Here is an 18,542-nt window from a genome sequence, read left to right as displayed (position 1 = left end):
AGCCATGCTTAAAGGTGGCTTCCATGGACATGCAGAGCATGCAGTGAGGACACAGCTGCCTCCCCCTTGGCTTTGTGCAAGTCCTTAGCAAGTCAAAGGCGGTTCAGATCAGATCCTGTGCAGCCAGGCCAAACACAGCCCTTCCACAGGGCCCCAAAGCTGTTTACCTTCAGTTGCACTGGAGGGAAGAGTAGTCTGAAGACATCTACACAACAGCCTCAACTGGCGAGCCTGTCTGCCACAGCCAGAGACGTCACCTACGCCCCAGGCAGGAATAGAGCACCAAGAAACAGTCCACATGACACTGAAGTATAGACAAGACAAAGTGCAGTTTTTAAAAGGAAGATTTATTTGACAAGTTCACTTAGCGCAATACACCTAAAAGGAAATCACAATACAATGAAAGATTTAAATCAAGGCCTCAGAATTTCATACAAACACCAAGACCAGAATCCTAAAGTATTGGTATTGCGTCTCAAATTTTCCCCATTAACTTAAAAAAAAAAAGCTTAAACTTACGTGCCTTAGAGGTTATTAAATGAAAACTAGAATTAACAAACATGCCAAATGTTTCACTTTTAATTGTAGACACAGCTCCTATATTGAGTTTTACAAAAAAGCATGTCTTTCAACATGCACTCAAACAGTGTTCAATGTAATGTGGTATAAGAGCAACATTTAACATAATTCAACTGCTTTAACCTAAATACACTTACTGCTTAAGTACATCCTACAATATAACTAACTTGAGAAAAGCTGAAAATTATTTAACAGTTATAGTTTACTCAACTTAGTTGTTACATCCTAGATGAATGTTTGTGTTCAAAAATACTGAACCTTAAGTCTTTAAAACAATCCTGATTCCCACTTAGAGTAAGCATAAATCACAAGCTTGTATTGCAAAACTGTTAAAACTTAAGTTGTTTTTCTTTTTAAAAATGTCGACTAAGAGTCAGTGATCAGGACCAATTACATTCCCCATCCACCACTCATACTGGACATGCTAGACATCCCTCCCATTCCGTTCACTCCCATAGATGCTCGGCTTCCACTACTGTAGTAGCTGCTGTTCACTGTTCCTTGGCTGCCTGCAAAGACATCAATTTCACAAGTCAGAAGTTATCAGATTATCGGTCAACTAAAATATAGCATTCCAAGAAAAAGTTTAAAAGTATACGAGTACAAATGGCTGCTGTCCAAGTGGTGAGAAGCACGTTTGGGAAAAGGGACTCCCGACTCCAAACAAAGTCTCAGTTAACCCCTTTTCTCTGCAGTACCAACTTGCCAGACTCTTGTGCTACCATTTAAGTGGATGCTTCAGGATCAACGTGGAAAATTTAAGTTTAAAGGAAAACTAGTGTTTTTCAAAAATTGCAAAATTACTTCATGTTGTTTTTAAAAGCTAAACAAGGCATTTAAAAAAATTTACTGCAAACATTCACAATGTGAATATGGATATATGAATAGGGAGCACAGGGGCAGTCTCTTGCTTTTCCTATTCATGGTGGGCAGGAAGTGAGACAACAAAGTTGGTCTAAAGGCAACTCACTGTGCCCAAAATGGCAGCCTCCATAGTTAAGTCAGAGCCATTGAATGCTATAGAAATAGTATTATTACAACATATCAGTATTTGCTATTGGGAATTTAAATTATATTTTTCGAGAAAATATTTACCTATGCAATGTTTGATTGAAAATCACTGGAGTTTTCCTGTAAAACTTGGTCTGCAAAAGGATTTTGTAGGGTAAGACTATAATACCAAAATCACCATTCTTTAGACCAATTGAAAAAAATAAATAAATAAAACCAATCCTAGGTTAACTGACTAGTAAATACGGTCCTGAACCCAACCACCATTCTATTATTTAAAATTCTCCCTCCATCTAAAGTGGACTTAATGCTAACAAAAAAAAGAAGAAAGAAAAAAAAAACAAGAAAAAGTGAACTGTTTAACAAACGGAGGCAGATTTTTTTCTGGCTCGACATTATTTCAAGTTGCAATAATGACTATTTTATAGAATACTTCCCCCTCCCAATGACCAATTCTGAAAAATTAAGCTATTTGAATAGTTACATTAGAATCAAAAAGCATATGTATAATAACCCAATTTCACCAAAGAGGAGCCTGTATATTACCCCAACTAAAGAAACCTGTCTAAAAACTCAATCCTAAGTATACATAAAAATACACTTACCATATCCACTCATGCTGCTCTGGCCACCATAACCGCCTCCATAACCACCACTCAGCTGCTGGCTGGCTGGGCCACCATAACTGGACTGGTTTGCTGTTAAGTTAAGAGAACATTAGAACCTTGTTCCTTATGTAATGTGGTACCTGGTGGTACCGGGCTTGTAATTCTAAATCTACTATTTTCCAGTCTTGATATCACTATAACTCTCTGCCTCCTCTGCCTATTGTCTATGACCAGACTACCTTTCTACCCATCATTTGAGCTAGTCAAACATTTATAAACCACAAGGTCAACAACATACACTTCAGCAGGACTGAATCCACATGATTCCATAAATAGAGGCATTTTGACAGGAACTTATGACACTGCTTAACTGGATTTAGTGGGGTTCCCCCCACAATTCAATATATTATCACTGATACACAGCTATCACTGAACACCTAGTTATGCCCAACTAATTATGCCCCCAAATTTTAAGTTATTTTGATCATGTGTTTTGGTAAATACTAACTTTAGACATCCTTCATACTAGTTTCTTTCTACAGTCCCCCCTCCCCCCAAAATACTTCAAACTAATTAGATTATCTACTCTTAAGTATTTTATATAACTCACAAGGACTTAAGGCAAACATACAATTCAAAATTTCTTTGCCTAAATTATGCTAAGACTCATATATACACATATATATAAATTAACTTAACTTACATAGCCAACTTATATAGATATGTTTTGGTTTTTAAAAAAACTAACGATATTTACACAAGCCCATGCCTCCCATCATTTGGCTACCATAAGCACCACCGCTTGCTCCTGCTGTAGAATTCAAGAAGAGTTCTACATATCTGTGTTCTGAAATGAGAGAAAAGGCATACAAGGTTAGCTTAAAAAAAAGACACTAAAGTGATATTTACACAAACCCATGCCTCCTAGCATTTGGCTACCGTAAGCACCACCGCTTGCTCCTGCTGTAGAATTCAAGAAGAGTTCTACATATCTGTGTTCTGAAATGAGAAAAAACAAAGTTTGAAAATGTTTGTTGGTGAAAGAAAACAAGATAAGCACTTTTAAATTCTTTTAACTCTGAGAATTTTAAATACTTTCAGTAAAAAAATTCTAGCTCCATCTTTGAGGTGATTTACTTCATGCAGGTTTCAAAAAGCTTTTTTTTTTTTTTGGTCTTTTTAAGGCCACACCTGCAATACATGGAAGTTCCCAGGCTAGGGGTCAAATTGAAGCCGCAGCTGCCAGCCTATACCATGGCCACAGCCACACTGGATCCATCTGTGACCTACACCGCAACTCACGGCTCCTTAACCCACTGAGCAGGACCAGGGATCGAACCTGCATCCTCATGAATATTAAGTCAGGTTCATTACCACTGAGCCACAAAGGGAACTCTTCAAAAAGCAGTCTTTTAAACATTCATTTAAATTGCTCTGTCAATTACAGATATGTCTTAAGTCAGTGTTCTCAGCACAAATTCCTTTTAGTCATACTAACTTTAAAAACCCAAACTTCTTATAAACATCCTGTCTCTATCACTGGAATATTAATACCCTTACTACTCCTCTCATTAGTCACAGATCTATTTGTTAGAGAGATCCCCAAGATGCTTAAGTCACACTTACGCATATTTGCTTTGTCTTTTGACATAGCTGCCACTGCATCTTCATGAGTTGCAAACTCCACATCTGCTTCACCAGTTACTCTGCCATCAGGACCAATTTCAATATGTACTCTCACAGGGTTGAGTGGTGAAAAAAACTAAATGTAAGGCATTTCAGAGAATCAAGTCAAAAAGTGTTAGAAAAAAACAGAATTTTAACATGCTCTCTCACCTAAGTAGAACCATGTTTTTACTACTACACTAAAATAGACAACTTGTGAATTTATCCTACACTTACATTATAAATGTCATTCTCAGTAGCTCTGTAAGGTAATCCCCGCATGTGTACACAGTGTCCTGTTGTGCTCTGGAAAGTAGAGCCACCATCCCCGTATCTGTGATCTGACATTCCTGAAAAACAGTAATTGAGGTCTAGATGAACAAGAGTGTAAGTATCCCTCAGATGAGAAATTCAATTCTTACCTTACCTCTTCCAAATCTATCTGATCCAAATCCATAGCCATCATTATAGCCATTATAATCATCATAGCCTCCATAGCCTGAAAAAACACAAAGTACAATCAGTAAATGAAAACATGACACCTGACACATGATACCTAACACGACACCTGATATTTTCACGTACCTCCACCATAAGCACCACGCCTCATCCTTTCAAAGCCAGCTCCCCTGCCAATGCTGTTATACCCTCTGCCAGCCCCAGGTCTGTCATAGGGACCTGGTCGCTGCATGGCCATAAGTTTTCGTGGAGGATCATAGTGAGTTCTAACTTCAGCACGACTGCTCTTAAAGATTTCGATATACCTAAAGCATTGTTCATGAGGAAAGGGGGTGGGGAGGGGAGAGAAAACATTAGTTCATTTCATACAGGAATTTAGTTACACAAGAAAACAATGTAGTCATAGCCATGAAACTGACTAATATTTAAAGCCAGATTTCTTATTTGCATAGGCAATGACCAGAAATTCACTCAATTTTAAGATCATTTAATGTAAACTTTATAGAAAAAAAAAATTCACTCCTCTGAGGCAGAAAGCCCAACCTTAGGGGTAGAGAGGAGTACCATAAATATTTCAGGAGGGAAAGAATTCCACTCAACTTTCAACATTTCATGTCTTAAATCCATTGGCATCATGTATAGCAAGCAGGCCAAAAAGCCAGCCTTCACCAACAGTCTAGCCCACACTACACATTTTCTTTCGCCAATATATACCCCAGCCTATGCTTTTAGTAGGAATCAGCATAGGTAAGCGCATGCTTCAATGAAAAATAGTCACAAGCAAAGAGAATAAAACCTTTTGTGACAATTTCTTGAAAGCTATGCTTATTAATACATATGCAGAATATTTATACAGCAAGAAAGTTTGTTGCATTTCAACTTTAAAAACAAGATCAGAAAGTATCACATTTTCTTATGGTAATATTAATTTACTAGGTGGATGTTATTACAGCTAAAGCCAGGTTTGCATTAACATTTTTAAAGCCATAGTCTCTCAACTCCATTGACTGGGGGTTAATTAGGAATATTACAGAAGAATTATAAAGAAGAAGACCAAATTAGGGACAATTGCAAAATCTAAAATTTAATCTGAAAACATTATGGGACTTTGACATGGGAAACATTTGAAAATTACGGCAAAACAATTGGGACTAGGAATCAGATTTTCTTCCTAGATTCTAAGCAGAGAGAATATGGATTTAATTGTTTACCATAAGAAAAGTGACAAATCCAACCAACCATCCATCCCCACCTGTGCCCTATTCTTTCCTTGTGTTTCTTTAGAGCCTTTTCAGCTATTTCCTGTGAAGCAAACTGCACGAAGGCCTCCCCCGTACTCCTCCCCTGGAAGTCCACCGGCAATGTTATCCCATTTGGCACGATTTCCAACCCTTCAACCCAAGGACAAATAACCCCAGTAGGGGGGCAATATTAACATCACAAGCCCAGAAATGATTCTTCTTATAGCTTTAAATAAACCAGAATTTTAACTTTAGGTATGTCACGGTATGCTTTCAACAAGTACTCTTTAAAAATGCATTGTAGTAATATGAAGTTCCATTATTATTACAAACTATAATTCAATTCTTAACACACCCTATGGCACAGTATTCAAGAAAAAAACTTGCTGAACACAGGATGCATTAAGAATTCAACAATTAAGAACACTTATTTATCTATGCAATGTAATGCTGAGTTACACAAGAATTTAATAAATTTTCAAACATCAAATACAACAGTTTTACTAAATTCAAGATACACCTTTTACCTCATTTCGTATTTCAATGTTTTAAAGTTAGTGGAACTTCAAGTTTTAAAAAATTACACATTTAAACATTTTATATATAAATTGAAACATTGCTTAGTCATATAACTGACAAACATACAATCTAAACTTGCAACAAAACAACTGATCTAACACAGCACAATCATGCACTCTTATGCTCTAACAGTAGTATGATTCACTTCTGGAAATTCCGTCTATGAAAAATCCTTTCCGTGGATACATTCCCAAGCTTACAAAAAGGGCTTAAAGCACTTTCCTAGAAGATATGAAATTATGTTCATATTTAACGTTGACAGATAGCATTCAATTCTCACCAATTTAGACAAAAACAATCAAAACACTTGATTTCAAAAATTCTGGCAAAATATTAGGACTTGATACATATCTAATAGTCAAGGTTTTAATACATACTACACTAAACCATGAAAGGATTTGTTCTTAATTTCAGTTCATCACATCATGAATATTAAACAATAGTATTTAAAATATATGCTCTAACATTCTGCTAAACATGCAATTTATCAGCTCTTCAGCATAAAAACATTCAAATACTTTAGGCCCAAACATTTTCAAAACATTCTCTGTACTTCAGATATTAAGACTACATTCAACCTACACTCAGATTGACTAAGTTTGTAATTCCCTGACTGAAGCAATTGTTTCCCTGAGGTTTTTTTTCGCATAAATACGACTATCAGAGACATTTCTGCTCCTGTGACCCAGTGTGTCTTACAATATACACACTTGCCATAAACTACAACAACCTAACTAACATACTAATCTAATGTTTAGGGAGCTTACCTTTAACTTGAAGTACTTTGCTGAACAGCATTGTGAGGAAAGTAGTTAAGATGTTGAGGACAATCCTCAAAAGATCTACTCTGAACTACAATACTAAATATAGGCAAAGTTAGCATTTTGGAAGTACTTAATTAATCCACCTTTAAGATGGGCTTAAATTATTTGAAGGTCTCCAGGAAGAAGAAAACATTGATTCATCTGCATATACTCAGAACCTGTTTTAATATCTAAGCTACTCAACTTTTTAAGGCCTATTAAATCACATGTTGCCATGAGCTAGCCAGAACTCACTGCTCAGCAACAAACACGACTACATACCTGAGAAGAACTGAACAATTTCTTCCTTGCTACATCCAAAGGGGAGTCCTCTAAGCCGTACAAAGCCATCATTGGCCGTGTCAGGACTATTTGGACCAGTATGCTTCAACACCCAATCCATTTCAACGTTGTTTGACTTGAATACTGAAAAAGGTGCTTAGAATTAGTCAACTTTGGAAAGTTAGAGAATGAAGTTCAGACTTCCTGGGTCTTTAGATAATCTAGGAAGAGCTGCCATAAACTCTCTTAGATGACCATTTCCCATGCGGTCAAAACCTAAAATTCAGAAGGGGTAAGATAGAGCTCTATTTGTTTAATGTTTTATTTACTGTTACTAGGGCAATGTAAATCAAACCTTCAACATATCTGTGTCCCATAGTTTCTCTGTCTTTTTTCAGGGCCAATTTGACTTCATCTTCTGATTCAAGTTCAACAAAAGCCTCGCCACTCGGTCTGCCTTCTCTGGTGTAGATGAAACGAATACCTTGAGCCCCATTTTGAATTTTGCAGTCTGGAAAGAAAACAACCGTTAATACAGAATTTAAAACTAAAAACCACCGCTGGGTGATACAGATGAAATGCCCATTCACACCCCCACTACAAAGCAGATCATTTGCAAAGCCCAGAATGACCAAGGTATTACTAACTCCCAGTGTGTCTCTAGCAGTAATGAAGCAATTATTCTCCCATGACCAAACTTTCTTATTCCCTGAATACATTCCCAAGAAGATCCAATATTAGAAGCAGTTTCTTAATGAAGTTATCGCCAAGTCCTCACTACCCAAGTGTCTCCATTAACATTCTTTTCTAACTCCTCAGCAGACTGTCAAGTGTGTGATTTTATGGTATATTCTGAATAAACTTGGTATGGAATTTTGATTTGGAATATCTGATGGTTTTACCTTACCAGCAGCAAACACTACAATTTCTTACTCAAATCCAAATTGCAGGGCCAATACTCACCTGAAAGGGGATCAATGTTACCAAGCTAAAATGCTCCAAGTTGCACAGCTGAAGCCAAACCCAGTCTTGCCCACTGCAAGGTGGCTTCCCGTGTACTTGGTTCTTGTTCTACAGGTCGTTTTCCGTTACACAGGCTAAATTCAGATAGTAAATCAATACTACAAATATCCTTCCAAAACCTGTGAAGTTCTTCCAAATACATCTTTCAATCTAATCTTACACTAATAATAAAACAAGGTCATTTGGCAGAAATCACTCAGGAAATCTACATATTGGGAAAGAGCTACATAGGTAAAGAAACTTTCCTGGGCTTCAGTGTCCTCGACTGTAAAGTGAGCCAGAACAAAAGCTAGACAAAGAACTCTTCAATGAACAAATCTTAATTAGGAAAACTGCCTGAAATTAAGTGACATTTTTAACTTTTCGAAGCAAAATGCCCCGTTTCAAGTAAACATTGAAATTGAAAAGGTTTTATGCTTTAAGGTTTCCGAAGCTGCTGGGCAAATTTCTCAAGATTGAGGAGAAAATCACATCTATCCATTCTAAAAGACATCGACCGAAAAACCAGTACTCAAAGATTAAAAAAAAAAAAAAAATCCACCAAAGAGACCGCATTCTCCCTAAGAGGGCCGGCAGGGCGGGCGGAGCTTTCGCAATTTCCATTGCGTAACAGCGGCCGGCCGGGCGCGAGCAGGCCTGCGGGAACGGCTGCCGCCCGCGCCCCACCAGGGGGCGCCCCGGGCCGATCCCGGCCCGGCCCAGCCGCCGCCGCGGCCGCCCGCCCTGCGGCCCCGGCCGCTTAACTCCCGCCTCCACTTCAGACTCACCAGAAAAAAACCGCTGCACTTCGTCCGCCGAGCAGGACCAAGGCAAGCCCCGGACCTTCACCACGAATCCCTCTCCGCCTTCAGTGCCCAACATCATCGTCTCTTAGTGCGTTCGGGCGTCGAAAAAGACTGCAAGGTGGGGATGACGGTCAGCCCTGAGAAATGTTAAAATTAAACAGCCTTCCGTTCCGCTCCCGAGACGCCCCGCCGCGGCGCCTTAATAAAGGTCGAGCCCGTGCGGACTTCCCGACCCCAGATACTCCAACGCCAAACACCCCCTTGGCCAGCGGTCGGGCCCCCGGAGCCGCTCTGTGCACCAGGTACCGGTGCCCCAAGCCAAAGGGGAACCCGGCCTAACGCCAGCGTGGAAGCAAGGAAATGGCGGCGACCGCTTCCGCTCCGCCTCCTCCGACATCTCACACAATAGAGTCAGAGCGGCCTGCAGGCCTCAGCGGCCCTGCCAAGACTCGGCGAACCATTCCTCGCTCCCAACGGCAGGCCACACCTTGCTAAAGCCTCCCAGGTTCCACAGACTCCTGGGGGTAAACAATCCTCGTAAAAATGGCATCCTCGGAGTCCGCTGCGCGGTAAACACGGAGCAACAAACACTCACCTACACGAACAACTTCGGCGTGGCTGAGACGAAATGGCCAGCGGGCGCCTGCGCAACCTAAATAAGGCGCTTAGAACAAGCTCTGCGCACGCGCAGTCAGGTGGCCGCACCGCCCCCTTGCGTCACACAGAGCTTGGGCGCATGCGTAATCTTACGTTCCAGCCCATCTCCAGGCAGCAAGTTATTAAACGCTGGCGTTTTAGGCTCAGCCCCTCCCACCTCCTTAAACCCGCGGGGCTTTTATGCGCCTGCGCCTTCCCGCGATTATTGCGAGCTTTAGCGGTTTAATTTACTTTCACGCGCATGCGTCTTCCTTCAAACCGTTCTCTGATCTTACCCGCCAGAAGGGGGGAGGGGAATGGCGGCTCTCAGGTCCTTTATAGGAACTGTACTGTGTACTAGCCTCTGGGTTGTGATGAGGTGCCGCTTAGTCCATTATCTACAGTCCTGGACGACCTGAAGTTACAGGCGCTCCCCGCCCTTGTGCAGCCTATACACCTTTTCTTCCTAGAGCCAGCCCGTGGCAAACAGCGCTGCGGGACTGCGTGCTTCCCGCGCCCGAAGATATCCCGGCGGCGCCGGGAGCGAGTCCTGGGCCTTCCTGCCGCCACTGTTCCTTACCTGTCGTCGTTGGGCCTGGGGCCCCATGCAGGGTCCCTGTGCCCGTGCCTCAGTCTCGTACTCCGCTTTTGCCCTAACGAACTCGCGCTTTGTGACCCCCAGTTGCCCCGCCCCTAGACCTGCGGGCCCTGAACGCCCCGGGGCATTAGCACGAGAGGCGGGCGCCGAACGCCGAGTCCCGCTGCGCCTCGTGAGTGCAGGTTGAGCAGCCAGTGCGCGCTGCTCCGCTTTCTGGAGCGGGTTCCAGCTTAATTTTCCCAAGGCTAAGTAGGAACCGTTTTGTCCATCCCTAGATGGAGACACTCGCCCTGGCGAGACTCCAGGGTCATCTCGTGTGCGCACAGAACTGGAGGCTGGTGATGCTCGTGATTTCCAGTAGCACTGCAGGAATTGGGACCTTGCTCATAGGCTCTCAGTGCTCCCTTTGTCTGATCCCGCCTATCCTCCCCACCTCCAGCCTGGTGGACACAAGCAATAAACACGGAGTACCACAGCAAACACCTCTCTGAGTGCCACTACTCAGAGATGCAAGAAAGCATGTTTTCGCCCCTGCGATGGTCTGGAGGCCGTATCCAGTTTTAATAGGTTTGAGAAAACTGGAGAGGACATCAGTGGAATAGAGGGAGAAGATGATCCAAGGTCCCAGAAGTAGGCAGGGGCCGATCCTGCCAGGCCATTTAGGCCTTGGCAAAAGTGATAATTACAAGCACAAGAAAAGGTTCTGGCAGGTCTTCAGCAGGGCGCAAGAGGAGCTGTTTGAAAAGAAAAACTCTGCTGCTGGGTGTAAGGGGGACACAGATGGAACAAGCACGGTGAATGCAACTGCCTGCCCTTAGTTGCACATGGAGCTAGAGGAAATAGAAGGCATTTTGGCTAAAGTCACTAAGATGGGATTCCCAAATCGTCTAGATCAAAGGTCTATTTCTGAGTGATTCAAAAGCAAAGAGGAGTTCCCATCCTGGCTCAGCGGAAAAAAATTCGACTAGTATCCATGCGAACGAAGGTTCAATCCCTGGCCTTGCTCAGTGGGTTAAGGATCCGGCATTGCTGTGAGCTGGAGTGTAGGTTGAAGACCCGGCTGGGACCTGGCATAGGCTGGCGGCTGCAGCTCAGAATCAACCCCTGGGAACCTCCATATGCCGCAGGTACAGCCCTTAAAAAAAAAAAAAAAAAAAAAGGCAAGGAGAACAGTTTTTGCTCTTGGGCGATGTCTCTCCAAAACATCACAAGACTGTCTTAAGGTTTCCTAATAGGTTGCATCATTTGAGAGCTTTGGTCTTATTAAATGACCTAAGAACACTAGTTTCTGGTTAGATGAAGGAAAAAGCCTGACCCCCTCAAATCATGTCTTTACCTTTCAACAACCTGGCTACATGTCTAAGATGTCTATTTTCCCTAAAGTTTTCTGGGATTTTTTTTCACAGTAAGTAAATGTGATGTGTAATCATCATAGATAGATTTCTAGAAGTAAACTAGGAAGGACCTAAATATTTTTAGAGCCTACCCTAAATTAAAGGTTTGACACCCCCTCTCAGGGGCAGGTGAGGGTTCCATATCCTTTTGCTTTGCTGACACTGAAAATTCCCTTTCTTCTATCCTCTGCCAATATTTTTATTTTTTGGTCATGCCCAAGGCAGGTGGAAGGTTCCAGGCCAGGAATCAAACCCATGCCACAGCTGTAACCAGAACCACAGCAGTGACAGTGCTGGATCCTTAACCCACAGAGCCACGAGGGAACTCCCCAGAAGGTTTTCATTTTGATGAAGTCAAAGCTATGGATACTTTGTCTTTAAGCTTAGAAAGTTTGTCTTTAAGCTTAGAAAGCCCCTTCCCAGGAGTCTCCTTGTGGCTCAGCCAGTTAAGGATCTGGCATTGTCACTGTTGTGGTGCCCTTCCACATGTGAGATGTGGCTTGCGGGGGTGGGGGAGCTCTTTCCCATACAGAGATAAAGCATATATTTATTAATTATCTATCTTTTTCATCAATTTTAAACACCTTTTTTTCAGTTTAATCTCTCTAAATTACAGATGTGGGAAGTTCCTGTGCGGTGCAGCAGGTTAAGGATCCAGCATTGCTGCAGCAGTGACACAGACTGTAAGTGCAGTGAGGGTTCAGTCCCTTGCAGGGGAACTTCCACATGCTGGGTTGGGCCAAAAAAATAAAGGATGTGCCTTAAAAAATAATGGCATGTTGTGGGATTGGCTGGGAATTTGGGGTTAGTAGATGCAAACTATTACATTTATAATGCATAAACAACAGGGTTCTACTGTATAGCACAGCAAACTGGGATAGAACATGATGTACAAGAATGTTTTGGAGTTCCCGTTGTGGCACAGTGGTTAACGAATCCGACTAGGAACCATGAGGTTGCGGGTTCGGTCCCTGCCCTTGCTCAGTGGGTTGACGATCCGGCGTTGCCGTGAGCTGTGGTGTAGGTTGCAGACGCGGCTCCAATCCCACATTGCTGTGGCTTTGGTGTAGGCCGGTGGCTGCAGCTCCAATTCGATCCCTAGCCTGGGAACCTCCATATGCCGCGGGAGCGGCCCAAGAAATAGCAAAAAGACAAAAAAAAAAAAGAATATTTTAACAAAAGGGAGTTCCTGTTGTGGCACAGTGGAATCGAATCTGACTAGTATCCATGAGGATGTGGATTTGATCCCTGGCCTCACTCAGTGGGTTAAAGATCCGGTGTAGCCCTGAGCTGTGGTGTAGGTCACAGACTTGGCTCAGATCTAGCGTTGCTGTGGCTGTGGTGTAGGCTGGCAACTGTAGTTCTGATTTGACCCCTGGCCTGGGAACTTCCATATGCTGCAGGTACAGCCCTAAAAACCAAAAGAAAGAATGTATAGGAATTCACCCTGTGGCACACTGGGTTAAGGATCCAGCATTGTCTCTGTGGTGGCAAAGTTTAAATCCCTGGCCCAACGCAATAGGTTAAGGATTTAGTGTTGCCACAGCTATGGCTCAGGTTGCCCCTGTAGCTCAGATTCAATCCCTGACCCAGGAACTTCCATATGCCATGGGTGCAACCAAAAAAAAAAAAAAGTGTGGTATATTTATACAGTGGGATATTAGTCAGCTATAAAAAATGAAATAATACCATTTGCAACATGGATGGACCTAGAGATTATTATCTTAAGTGAAGTATGTCAGACAGAGAAAGGCAAGTATCATATATTGCTTATATGTGGAATCTAAAAACAAAAAAGATATAGGAGTTCCCGTCATGGCGCAGTGGTTAATGAATCCGACTAGGAACCATGAGGTTGTGGGTTCGGTCCCTGCCCTTGCTCAGTGGGTTAACGATCCGGCGTTGCCGTGAGCTGTGGTGTAGGTTGCAGATGCGGCTCGGATCCTGCGTTGCTGTGGCTCTGGCGTAGGCCGGTGGCTGCAGCTCCGATTCGACCCCTAGCCTGGGAACCTCCATATGCTGCGGGAGCGGCCCAAGAAATAGCAACAACAACAAAAAAAAAGACAAAAAAAAAGATATAAATGACCTTATTTACTAAACAGAAATAAACTCACAGACATAGAAAACAAATTTATGGTTACCAAAGGGGAAAGGAGGGGAAGGATAAATTAGAAGAATGGAACTAACATATATATACTACTGTATATAAAACAACCAACAGGGACCTACTGTACAGCATAGGGAATTATACTCAATATTTTATAATAACCTATAAGAAAAAATATGAAAAAGATATTATATATATACACACACATATATATAAAACTCAATCACTGTGCTTTCTATCTGAAACTAATACATCATTGTAAATCAATTACACTTCAATGAAAATAAATATAAAGTTGGAGGAGTTCCCATTGTGGCTCAGCGGGTTAAGAACATGACAAGTATCTATGAGGATGTGGGCTTGATCCCTGGCCTTGCTCAGTGGGTTAAGCATCTGCTGCAAGCTTCAGAGTAGGTTGCAGATGTGGCTTGGATCTGATGTTGCTGTGGCCCTGGGGTAGGCCAACACCTGCCTCTCTGATTCAACCTCTGGCTCTGGGAACTTCCATATGCCACAAGTGCAGCCCTAAAAAGAAAATAAATAAATAAAAATGATAAATAAATAAATGAATAAAAGTTGGAGTTTCCATTGTAGCTCAGTGGGTTAAGAACCTGACTAGTATCCACGAGGATGCAGGTTCAACCCCTGGCCTAGCTCAGTGGATTAAGGATCCAGTGTTGCTATAGGTTGCAGATGTGGCTTGGATCCTGCATTGCTATGCCTGTGGCACAGGCCAGCAGCTGCAGCTCCGATTCAACCCCTAGCCTGGGAACTTCCATATGCCACAGGTGCAGCCCTAAAAAGAAAGAAAAAAGAAAAAAAATATATAAATAAAGTTAAACATAGAATTACCATATGATTCAGCAATTCCACTCCTAGATCTATGACTTATCCATTTTATACTTCTCCCAGCAATGCACAAGGCTTCCAGTCTCTCCTCATCCTCACCAACACTTGTTACATTCTAGGGTTTGGGGTTTTTTTCGACAATACCCATCCTAATGAATGTGAAGTGGTATCTTAACAGATCCTTAACCTGTTGAGCCACCAGGGAACTCCTCCCTTGCATTTTTGAGGCTTTGTAATTTCATTCTTCCTTTCGAAGTTTCCTTCATCTACTGCTTACTAGTTTTCACATATGTATTCTATCTATTCATGAATTCATTTACCCAACAAGTGTTCCAGTTCATTTCCTGTGCCATGCTCTGGGCTAAACCCTAGAGGCATGATCATGGAGAAGAGATCCCTGCCCTGGAAAAGCTTTCAATCTAGAAGGGGAGGTGAAGAAAAAAATTAATATATATGTAATTCAGCCCATGACCACAGATTTTGGTAAGGGCTGTCCAGGATAGCTAGAGCCCCTAATGTAATTTGGGGGCCAAGAAAGTTGCTGAGAAAGTGGAATTTAAATTGGGATTTTACAGGTGATAAGGCCTGGTTACAAGAGAGTGATTTGGCAGAGGGTTAGAAGAGAGTAATGTGAGGAGTTTCCACTGTGGCACAAGTGGATTGGGGGCATCTCTGGAGCCCTGGTACACAGGTTAACCCCCACTGCCTGGAACAGTGGGTTTAAGATCTGGCTTTGCCTGCAGCTGTGTGGTAGGTCGAAAATGTGGCTTGGATCTGATCCCTGGCCTGGGAACCCCATATGCCACGGGGTGGCCAAAAAAGAAAAGAAAAAAGGAAGAGGAGTTCCCATCATGGCTCAGTGGTAAGGAACCCGACTAGTATCCATGAAGATTTGGGTTCCATCCCTGGCCTCACTCAGTGGGTTAAGGATCCAGTGTTGCTGTGAGCTGTGGTTTAGGTCCAAGACTCGGCTAGGGTCCCATGTGACTGTGGCTCTGGCTGTGGCCAGCAGCTGCAGCTCTGATTCGACCCCTAGCCTGACAACTTCCATACACCACAGGTGTGACCCCTAAAAAGCAAAAAAAAAAAAAACAAAAACAAACAAACAAACAAAAAAAGTAGGTGCTGGATGAGAAAAAGATTAAAGAAAGGAGAGAGAAGAGTTCCCGTCGTGGCGCAGTGGTTAACGAATCTGACTAGGAACCATGAGGTTGCGGGTTCAGTCCCTGCCCTTGCTCAGTGGGTTAACGATCCGGCGTTGCCGTGAGCTGTGTTGTAGGTCGCAGACGCAGCTCGGATCCCGCGTTGCTGTGGCTCTGGCATAGGCCGGTGGCTACAGCTCCGATTCGACCCCTAGCCTGGGAACCTCCATATGCCGCGGGAGCGGCCCAAGAAATAGCCAAAAAGACAAAAAAAAAAAAGAGAGAGAGAGAGAAAGACATATGAAGGTCATTGCACTGAAGTGGCTGAAGATGGGGAGGAGGCTGGCAGAAAGGAAAAAGCATGTCAGTAGATGCATCCTTTTTTTTTTTTTGGATTTTTAGGGCCACAGCCGTGGCATATGGAGGTTCCCGGACTAGGGGTTTAATTGGAGCTACAGCCGCCAGCCTACGTCACAGCCACAGTGATGCCAAATCCGAGCCGCGTCTGCGACCTACACCACTGGATCCTTTAATCCACTGAGCAAGGCCAGGAATCGAACCCGCAACCTCATGGTTCCTAGTCGGATTCATTTCCACTGCACCACAAGGGGAACTCCGCTTTTTAGGTTTAAAGCTGTAAAGAGTAGTCTAGGCTGGATACAAAATCTGGATGTCACTGGATACAGTGATATTTAAAAACAGGAGTAAATAGAGGGGCTCATCTTTCAGAAGCTCTTAGGTATCACACACATTACAGATTAGGAGGTTGTGTCAATGAAAGGATGAGTAAAGGATGGGAGAAAACAGCAAAGGAGGGAGGGAGTGGGAGTTTGGAGTTAATAGATGCAAACTATTGCATTTGGAGTGGATAAGCAAGGAGATCCTGCTGTATAGCACGAGGAACTATATCTTAGTCACTTGCGATGGAACATGATGGAGGAAATGGGAGAAAAAGAATATATATATATATGACTGGGTCACTTTGCTGTACAGTAGAAATTGACAGAACACTGTCAATCAACTGCAATGGAAAAAATAAAAATCATTATAAGAAAAAGAAAATAGCAAAGGAGGCTGAAAAGGAGTGGCCAGAGAAATAGGCAAAACCTGGGAAGATTTAGGATAACTAAGGAAACAAAGGGACAAGTTTTGGGTGTGGTTGGCGATATCAAATTATGGTGAGAGGACTCAGAGGAACCAAGGCCCTGGGATTTAGCAACGCCGAGGTCACTGCTGCCTTTGGCAAGAGCAATTTAGGTTGAGTGGAAGGGATAGAAGCCAGGCTAGAACTGCAGAGAAGATTAAGGGAGGGCAAATGCAATACCAGCCTACCCTTCTTAGAACCTAATAAATGTGTGTTGATTTAAGCCACTAAATTTGTGGTGGTTTGTTGCAGCAGTAGTAGGAAATAAGCAGGGTTTATCCCAAGAAGTGAAAAGGATTGTTCATTTTCTTTCAAATTAAGAAGAAAAACCATGTGATTATGTATAGCCAAAGACATTTAATAGATCTGTATCACTAATAAAATCGTATGTTAAATAGGAATAAAAGGAAAATACTTAAATATGAAAAAGACAATCACCAAAACCTAAAAGTATAAAGCAAACTGAATAAAAATGTCAAAGTTGTTTCCACAGAAATCTAGATCAAGACAAGGATTCCCACTACTTTTTTTTTAAATTGAAATATAGTTGATTTACAATATTATGATAGTTTCAGGTATACAGCTAAGTGATTCAGTTACACACACACACATTCTTTTTCAGATTCTTTTCCATTATATGTTATTACGAGGTATTGAATATAGTTCCCTATGCTATACCATAGGACTTTGTTGGTTATATAGCTGTGTGTGTCTCTTAATCCCACCAGATTTCTCTCTAATCCCTTTCTCCTTTGGTAACCATAAATTGTTTTCTATGTAAGTCTGTTTCTGTTTTATAAGTAAGTTCATTTTCATCATATTTTAGTTTTTTCTTTCTATGTCCATGCCTACAGCATGTGGAAATTCCCAGGCTAGGGGTCAAATAATAGCTGCAACTACAGGCCTACACCACAGCCACAGCAACACCAGATCCAAGCCACATCTGTGACCTGTGCCACAGCTTTCTGCAACATGGGATCCTTAGCCCACCGAGCAAGAGCAGGGATCGTACCCAAATCCTCAATGGGTTCTTGACCCATTGAGCCACCACATATGATCATCCATAGATCCATCCATGTTGCTGCAAATGACATTATTTCATTTTTTTATGGCTGAGTTGTATTCTATTGTATATATGTACCACCTCTTCTTTATCCATTCCTCTGTCAGTGGATATTTAGGTTGCTTCCATATTTAGGTTGCTTGTACATAGTCCTTCTATGAAGAGATGCTCACTACTTTCAAAAATTGTGTTGGTGGAGTTCCCATCGTGACGCAGTGGTTAACGAATCCGACTAGGAACCATGAGGTTGCAGGTTTGATCCCTGCCCTTGCTCAGTGGGTTAACGATCCGACATTGCCGTGAGCTGTGGTGTAGGTCGGCGGGCTACAGCTCTGATTAGACCCCTAGCCTGGGAATCTCCATATGCGGCGGGAGCGGCCCAAGAAATGGCAAAAAAAAAAAAAAATTGTGTTGGAGGGTTTAGCTAGAGCGGTTAGAGCTGGTATAAATGGTTTTAAAGTTCATTTGGAAGAACAAATGCCTGAGTAGATCCCAAAATACTGTGAATAGAAGAATGGTGATGGAGTAGGACCAGCCAAGAACTGGACAATAAGAACTCAGAAATAGCTACAGG

General features: G+C 42.4%; 1 protein-coding gene across 17 annotated transcripts; it reads right to left on the bottom strand.

Annotated features, from left to right (window-relative positions):
• Positions 1-326: 326 nt before the first annotated feature.
• HNRNPH1 (heterogeneous nuclear ribonucleoprotein H1) lies at positions 327-10,270 on the bottom strand. 17 transcript variants are annotated; one of them, XM_047777898.1, is made up of 14 exons: positions 9,631-9,767; positions 9,018-9,146; positions 7,583-7,738; positions 7,228-7,371; positions 5,575-5,713; positions 4,449-4,627; positions 4,291-4,362; positions 4,101-4,234; positions 3,825-3,960; positions 3,138-3,197; positions 2,956-3,045; positions 2,196-2,288; positions 1,675-1,724; positions 327-1,088 (listed from the first exon to the last, which is right to left on the bottom strand). In XM_047777898.1, exons 2-13 carry the CDS (start codon positions 9,112-9,114, stop codon positions 1,675-1,677), a joined length of 1,350 nt encoding a protein of 449 aa, XP_047633854.1. In that variant the 5' UTR covers positions 9,115-9,146; positions 9,631-9,767; the 3' UTR covers positions 327-1,088. The 17 variants fall into 17 exon arrangements, with proteins under 17 accessions (XP_047633854.1, XP_047633855.1, XP_047633850.1 ...); XM_047777899.1 differs by having other exon boundaries at positions 2,986-3,045; XM_047777894.1 differs by lacking the exons at positions 1,675-1,724; positions 9,631-9,767 and adding an exon at positions 10,252-10,270.
• Between the last annotated feature and the right edge of the window lie 8,272 nt (positions 10,271-18,542).

Source organism: Phacochoerus africanus, chromosome 4 (assembly GCF_016906955.1).
Source record: "Phacochoerus africanus isolate WHEZ1 chromosome 4, ROS_Pafr_v1, whole genome shotgun sequence".
In the NCBI taxonomy this organism is placed as follows: Eukaryota; Metazoa; Chordata; class Mammalia; order Artiodactyla; family Suidae; genus Phacochoerus; species Phacochoerus africanus.
This window is presented reverse-complemented; position numbering and strand designations above follow the sequence as displayed.

What these genes read in the sequence shown, in the direction of transcription:
- HNRNPH1 (XM_047777886.1), bottom strand. Translation starts at nt 7,946, where the DNA reads ATGTATTCAGGGAATAAGAAAGTTTGGTCATGGGAGAATAATTGCTTC. An exon ending in AATTGTTCAGTTCTTCTCAG is followed by an intron (nt 5,714 to 7,227) that starts GTATGTAGTCGT and finishes CTTGGGTTGAAG; the next exon opens with GGTTGGAAATCGTGCCAAAT. An exon ending in ATCAGATAGATTTGGAAGAG is followed by an intron (nt 4,235 to 4,290) that starts GTAAGGTAAGAA and finishes TTGTTCATCTAG; the next exon opens with ACCTCAATTACTGTTTTTCA.